Genomic DNA, 7,838 nt, shown 5'->3' with positions numbered 1-7,838 from the left:
TAAAGTAATTTTATAGTAATAATGCTAATTGCTATAAAACATAAGTGGTTCATAAGAAACTAATAAATACAAAAAAAGAAAAAAAAAATTATATTGTGATAATTTTTTAAAGAGTTTGTAAAAAGCTTCAAAATATTTAACATCAGTTTTGTTTTTTATAAAGTATTTTCTACTCAAATATTTTAAATGTTGCGTTGTATTTCAGTGCTTTTATTATGTTTATCTTCTATTTAAGTTTCATAAAAGATTATATAAGCCATAATTATCTTCTATTTAAGTTTCATAAAAGATTGTATAAATCATAATTTATTCTTAAAGCAACTTCTTAATATAAAATTAAAAAAATATATACTAAAAAACTGATTTAAAAAGCAGAAAGAAAATCATTCCAAACAAAACCTTAAGCTTTACCTGGGATGATTTTCTTACTATTTCATAAAGCACATTTCTAGTAAAATTTATACTAAAAACCCATTTTAAGAAGCAAAAACAAATCATCCTAAATCAAGCCTTCATTTAGTTCTAACAATAGTTTTCACCATATAATAGGCTATGTTTGGTGGGTTTCTAGTCTCAAAAAAGGAATAATATGATCACATAATTATCTTTATTGCAATATAATTATTCACATAATTTCTTAGTGTCAAGCTGGGATAGGTGTGGACATATGCAAAGGACAATCAAACCGTATAAAAATCAATTTTGCCTTATTGCAATATAATTTATTTAATATTTTTGCACATATGCCTACCATTTTTATACCTTCACGATCATGTAATGATCTACTTGATTAATGATCGTTATGCTAAGCTATTATATAATTATAATTAACTAATATAATAATCTCTACTGTACATAATTATCTTTAATACAAGTGAGAAGAACTTGGAAAAAAAAATATTTCATAAAAATTAATATAGAACACTCTTATGCAAGCGCACTCGGCTTCCACATAAAGACTGAAGATTTGTTCCGGTCTTGGGTTGTCAATTGAGCTTCTTGCCGCTGCTTTGCTGATTTGATGTACTCTTCTAAAGGAGGAAGACGAGCTTCTGCAGAATTGTTGGCTACTTGGCCCCGTATTAACTATCAAATAATTCAAGAATTTTGAACTGAAGCAGATAAGGCTAAAAGACGTGTTTGGTAAATAAAAGAGTTGAGAGTTGAGAGCAGACCTTGGAGGCCCAATGTCTTTCTGCTTGTAGGCATATATCTTTGATATCCCTCCCAGACATGCTAGACACAAAATGGAAACCAGGGTCACTTTGGATAAAAGATAGCAAACAGAAGAAATAACAATAAAATATGCCAAACAGATCTTAGAAGTAGCAAGAGCAAGAAAGATGGAGTCAAGCATATCTGCATTATCCAGATGAAGAATCACATCCAGTTCAAGGATTTATAGGCCATGTTTGAAACAATGGTTTAAGGGTTCATTTAAGGAGAGATTATTACGTGCGGAGTCCGGACAGTTCGGTTTTGTGACTGTGGATAGTAAAAATACAGGAAAAGTGCAATAGTGAACAGTAACTGCACTTATACTGTTCACGGTCACAAAACCAAACGATTTTCTGTGTTTGTACTCCTCACATAATGATCTCTCCCATTTAAGACAGCTTTTCCACAATTTCACTTTCCAGATAACTACCATAATTCTCTTTAACAACAGCTTTTTTTTATACTTTTCAAAAATTTCTCTGAAGATAAACTTATAACAACAAGAAATGCTGGAGTAATATAGTTGGGAGAAATCAAATGTCCAACTTTTATAAAAGAGAAAAAAATATAACATCCACAACAATTTCTGAAAAATCTATTTTCACCACAATAGTTTCACAACTATTTTTAAAACAGCTAAAAAAATATAAAAAATAAAAAAAAAAATCTATTTTTAAAACAGCTACAACTGTCCCAAATGAACTCTAAAGATGATAATTTACAACTGTTTAAAAAATTCAGCCTTGTATTTCATGCCTCCGGGGGGTAGTGAAAATAAAAAACAGCACCAATCTCCAAGCCAAGCAGATCGTAATTGAGATCAACTTAAAGGAAAATTACAGGTGGTTGAGAGCCGGATATCAAGAAAAACTCTCATAGATCTCATTTTATTTGCTTACTTGATCCAGATAAAACCCTTGTTTTAGAAGGGAAAAAAAAGTTAGATGGAATAACAGATAGTCTGTTAAATACTTGCAACTGAGACCAAGGCAACTTAATTAAAAAATAAATAAAAAATACAATGTCGAACAAACATGAAATTTGTTAAACTTACTCTTCCGTAACAGAGGCAAATTGAACTAACTCAGATTCTTTTAGGTGTTTCGCATACTGAGCTGCTATTTCAGCACGAGTTTGGTCATCAGGAAGGCCAAAGGCAATAATTGAATCAAAGCGGCTGAACAGGCAATCTTGATGTCAGTGCATTTAATCTAATATATTACAAACTATAGGTTCTGCATTTGCAACTCGAGTCACAATAAGAGAATTTAATGCCTTACAGGGTTTCTGATTAATTTACCTAATGAGAGCAGGGTCTAGGTCTTGCTTCCTATTTGTTGCAGCTATAACAAGCACCCGTTTTTCCTGCTCAAAACCATCAATCTGCATGGAAAGTGCCCTATTAGTCTATTACTCGAGAAGATCATGTACTATTGTTTAAAAAAAATGAATATTAAATTATATGAGCAAATGATACTTCAGAGTTTTGTCAGCTTCTGAGATTTGGATCTTTAGAAAATATAAAAACAACTCGTATAAAAATAGCTTATGCAGGGCACATATTAGGGTATGGCAAGCGAGGCAGAAATCAGAAAATTTGAAAATGTTTTTAATTTGATCTGTTCTCCAAAAAGTGTAACTGCATATCAGAACAAAAGCTCAATGGATAATTCTTAAAATTATTTTATGTGATTCATTAATCTTAAAGTAGCGATCTTACAACAATTTTATTATTTTCTTATAATTCTTGTTTGTTTCACATCAGATATATCTTTTAAAATTACAGCATCTTACTTAAAACGTTAAGAAGGAGAGGAAGGAGGTCACACATTCACCATATTGCCAAAATGAAAAAACAACACAGTTGAATTCATTAGCACCCTTTAGTAAATCAAAATGAGCAACCAATTCATCAAATGATCAAGCGAGAACTCAAAAGAAGATAAGGACTGAAAAACCTTACCTGACGTAACAACACTGATAATATCCTACGTGTTGCCTCATGCATCTCGCTATCTCTAGTAATAGCAAAAGAATCGACCTTCATGAAAGTTAGTAAATAGGCCTTCAGAAAAATTAGGCAAAAGGAAAAGAATTTAAGGGTGCATTTAACACAACAGAACATTGACTATCAGTACAATAGCCACCCTTCAGTTTGAAATGCACAAAAAATATACAAATATAGTATGTTCAAGTACCTCATCCAGGAAAATTATTGCACCGTCAGGAAGATCATTGGCAAGTGAAAAGACGTTTCCGAACAAACGTTCACTCTCACCATAGTATTTTGACATGACAACCTCGAGAGGAACATACAACATTGGAACACCCTATACATAAACAAATGCACAAACTATTCCTTAACAATGCACATAAAAAAATGATGTTGCATATCTGAAATGCAGCATTATGAAAGTTCTTCAAATATTTTGAAGTGAAACTGAGCCAAAGCACAAATAAAGTATTCCATAATCATAAGTAGGTTTACTCCCATGAAGATGTTACCACCATATTTAACACACAATCCTGCAATTAATCAAATACTGTTTCAATTATCACAATACCTCACATGCATTTTATCTAATTTATCTAAACAGTTTTTTTAGAGGGGTCAAACCCTTAAGCTCCACTTTGGTAGGTGTTGAAATTTAATAAAATTGCAATTTGATAAAACAACAGAATACGATAGTTCACCTATCCGATAATGGCAGTTGTCAATGTTTCTCTATGACTACGGCATATGCATAATACTTGTTTATGCAAGTCATCGCAATTTGGTTAAATGTCATGCCTTCATTTGGTATTAATTAGATTAATACTCAGAGGTGGCTACAACTAGAAAAATTTTCATGATTTATCAAGCCCAAATACAATGCTATTTGTTATCTGAATCCTTGAGCTAAGAGGAGAAGTGGTGAAGACATACACAAAGTAATTTGAATCTGTGCAAGAAGCATTAACTTTGTTTAAGCCTAAAATGTGATTGGATGCACAATTCAGAAAAGACACTTTGATAAAATGGAAATATCACAAAAATCTCTCAGCTTCTTATGTCCGTCTCAAGCAAGAAAGAAAGGAGATTGTTTTCTTTGTCTAGGAATACAAGTAACAAAATCGGTGGCCGTCGACCGGATTTCTCTTGCGAATTCGAAGCCTTTCGCCAGCCTCCTTTTCCTATTCAAGATCGAAGCCTAAGTTGCCTCCACCCTCTGAACTTCGCCTGCATTTCCATAGGTGAATAAGAACTCAATCCCTAAGATATACCAAGCCGTTTGCCTGCCTCCCTATACAAGCCGAAGCCTCCTGTCCGATCCGCCTTGCGCGAACAGCCCACAAGCATAGCCTTCTCTGTTCAAGAAGATGAACCTGCATTCGTTTGGCTCTTTCCCTTGCCAACGACCTGCACCGAGTCCCGCTTCACCCAACTGAACCAGGAAAATCCCTCTGGCCTCCGTCCGCTCTTCTGTAAGTGAACAAAGAACTCAAGTTCCTGAGCTCTATCAAGGTTTGTTATCTTCTATCTTCTGTAAGCTGCTAACTGCCCTCACTTCTCCCTCTCTTTGGTTCTTCCACTGGTTGAGTCCATGTTTGCTTTCCAAGTGATAGAAGATAATTGTGATATTTCCATTTCATCAAAGTGTCTTTTCTGAATTGTGCATCCAAGCACATTTTAGGCTTAAACAAAGTTAATGCTTCTTGCACATATTCAAATGACTTTGGGTATGTCTTCACCACTTCTCCTCTTAGCTCAAGGATTCAGATAACAAATAGCATTGTATTTGGGCTTGATAGATCATGAAAATTTTTCAGTTGTAGCCACCTCTGAGTATTAGTCTAATTAATGCCAAATGAAGGCATGACATTTAACCAATTTGCAATGACTTGCATAAACAAGTATTATGTATATGTCGTAGTCATAGAGAAACATTGACAACTGCCATTATCGGATTGGTGAACTATCGTATTCCGTTGTTTTATCAAATTGCAATTTTATTAAATTTCAACAATAGGTAAAGAGCAATACCACTATAAGAGGTGCTCAGCTATAGGTCGATGAGGGTTGTGGCATTATGTGAGGGGAGAGGCGTCTACAATAGGAAAAGAGGGTGAGGATGGGAGGAGCTCACCGGTAGGGGTATAAATGAGTCGAGTCGAGTCGAGTATTTGCCTTATCAAGCCTGGCTCGTTTGATCCCTAATGAGCTTGAGCCTTAATTCAAACTCGATTAGTGGGCTCGAGATCGACTCATTTAGAAAATATCAAGTTCGAGCTCGAGATCGAGCTCGTTTGATATTATAAAAAATAAGTTGTCAAATATTATAAAAAAATAATATTATAAATAAAAGATATATAATTATATTGAGTAGCTTGATAAGCTTTCGAGTCGGGTTAAGCTCGAACTCGAGCTTGTTTATCATACGAGCTCGATTGTAGACTCGAGCTCGAGCTCAAAGCTCAATAAGCTCGGCTCGCGAGCTCGTTAACGAGTCGAGTTCGAGCCAGCTCACGAGCCGGCTCGGCTCACTTACACCCCTACTCACCGGAGAAGCTGTTGTTTAGGTGTGAGGGATTTCACAGGGAATCGAAGTGGGATTGACAAGTAGTTGTGACTTGCAAAGAGGAAGGGAGACATGCCGCATCTAAGTGTTTTGGTGGGGCTGGATTACAGGGAAGAGGGTCGCATACAAGGAACAAGAGAAGGGGAAAGCGGCGGCTGGACTGAGGGATACGGTCTATGCATAAAAAGAACCAAAGAGAGGGAGAAGTGAGGGCAGTTAGCAGCGGTAGTTGCAGCGTGGATGTGAGGAGAGGCTTGAGTTGGCAAGAACAAAATAAAGAGGAGGCTCACATGGCTATTGCAAGATATATATATCATATTAATCAAATATTTAATTTAATTAACTTTTTCTGGTAAAATTTATTGCCTGTGCATTTTGGGTTGTGTGTCATTACTTTTTGTGCACTTAGAGTTGTCTATCCTAGGTACTTTTGACATTTTGAACATGTCAACATAGTCTGTTCCACGAAACAAATAATAATTGTGTGATTTTCATGTAGTGTTTTGCCCTTCATTTACCATTTTTTATATATTTGATCGAATCGATCATGGGGATCCTTTTTTGATAATATCAACTGATGTGAATCAATCAAGAATTGCACGGGAAGTTTTAAAGAATTACAAAGTTTGCTACTTGAAGATTAACGTTTCGTAAGGCAAGATTCAAGAGCTTTCAATTGTCAAAATTATTATGATAAGCAATTACAAAACTTGAAGTTTGGGAACAATTGAAGATAAATCTGAAATTATCACAATAAGAACCAATGCGTAGTAATATAATCCCACGGTTAATATTTAGAAAATTCACACGAGTTATCATGCTCACTCACACTCATAGTATGGCTTAGCGGAGGAAGGCTTTCAGCATACCCAACGATGCCACGAGGACGGTCGCAACACCAATGGTCTTGATCCAAGGAAAGGTCGACGGTGGTGGAGATGGCACGGGTGGACGACCGTTGATGTTCCAATTGTAGTCCTGAAATTGATTGTCGATGACGCCCACGAGAGTAGGAAGGATGCGGTTCAAATAGTCTTCAACAGTGTTGTCGGGGCCAAACCCGACGTCGAAGAACGGTGAACGGGTGATATGGATGTCGCCGTAGAAGTCGAATACCAATCCGCCCTCAATTTCAGGATCGGCCATACGTCATTGAAGTGGAGTAGGAAAGGCGTCGTCTTCTTCTCTTGGCTTCAAAATTCACAAGGGAGGGAGCAATGAGAGAGGCGGCCAAGGTAGAGAGAGAGGGGGCGGGTGACTTGGGTGAGGGAGTTTAGGTTAGGTGGGGAGAGAATGAGATTTACTCAAATCTAAAATTATTTCAGTTTTGAGTGAATTTGGAGGGAAGCAAATTGGGATTTGAATTTCAAATCGATTGTAATCAATGCCATAAAGTAGCATTAATTGGGATTTAGCCCTAGCATGGCCGGCGGCATAGAGAAGGAAGGAGAGGAAGTTAATTCACAAATCTGAAATTAATTTCAAGATTAAGCAAATTGGAGGGAGGGAATTTGAATTTGGATTTTGAATCAAGAGCCTTGAATGCATTAATGGAGCATTTTAATGGAGCATTAAAGGGGATTTCACCCTCATAGGGCCGGCGGCATTGTGAGAGGGAGAGGAGTGATTAGGGAGAGTAATTCCTTTCCAAATGAGTTTGAAACTTATGGGGGAAAACAATGAGTCATTCAATTAGATTCCGTTCAAATTTTGAATTCGAAAAACTTCCTTATTTGGACGTTTGCAAATAAGGAAAGTTTTTTAATTTGAAATTTGAATTTCAAAATTCAGTAACTCTTGTATTTAATACTAGACCTCAATCAAGGAGCCATTATGATGATAGATATCATCATCATGGTTTGAGGCAATATGGTGGCCAGCAGCCAGAGGAGGAGGGGCTTTGTCGTCGGGTGAGGGGTTTTGGCAGTTGGTAGGATTTGATGTGGTGATGCTAGTGGATGAAGTGGTGGAGGATTGAATCACGGGTAGAGATCAAGGTTTAAAATTGCGCATTTGGGTATTGAGGCGTTTTTCGTTCATGAGGCGAGGCGTAAGCCTCAA

General features: G+C 36.2%; 1 protein-coding gene across 4 annotated transcripts in view; it reads right to left on the bottom strand.

The window, feature by feature from the left end:
- Positions 1-800: 800 nt before the first annotated feature.
- Positions 801-7,838, bottom strand: part of LOC110094056 (protein MSP1) — a 34,151-nt gene continuing 27,113 nt past the window's right edge. For 2 of the 4 annotated variants that reach the window (XM_020819197.2, XM_020819200.2), the window contains exons 9-14: positions 3,417-3,548; positions 3,182-3,259; positions 2,519-2,601; positions 2,273-2,395; positions 1,176-1,236; positions 801-1,086 (exon numbers count right to left, since the gene is read on the bottom strand). In XM_020819197.2, coding sequence (XP_020674856.1) covers positions 928-1,086; positions 1,176-1,236; positions 2,273-2,395; positions 2,519-2,601; positions 3,182-3,259; positions 3,417-3,548 — 636 coding nt within the window. In that variant the 3' untranslated portion in view covers positions 801-927. Of the gene's footprint in view, positions 1,087-1,175; positions 1,237-1,911; positions 2,135-2,272; positions 2,396-2,518; positions 2,602-3,181; positions 3,260-3,416; positions 3,549-7,838 lie in introns of those variants that run through there. The other 2 variants (XM_028691737.1, XM_020819198.2) reach the window with 2 other exon arrangements.

Source organism: Dendrobium catenatum, unplaced genomic scaffold (genome assembly GCF_001605985.2).
Source record: "Dendrobium catenatum unplaced genomic scaffold, ASM160598v2 fragScaff_scaffold_156, whole genome shotgun sequence".
NCBI lineage: Eukaryota > Viridiplantae > Streptophyta > Magnoliopsida > Asparagales > Orchidaceae > Dendrobium > Dendrobium catenatum.
This window is presented reverse-complemented; position numbering and strand designations above follow the sequence as displayed.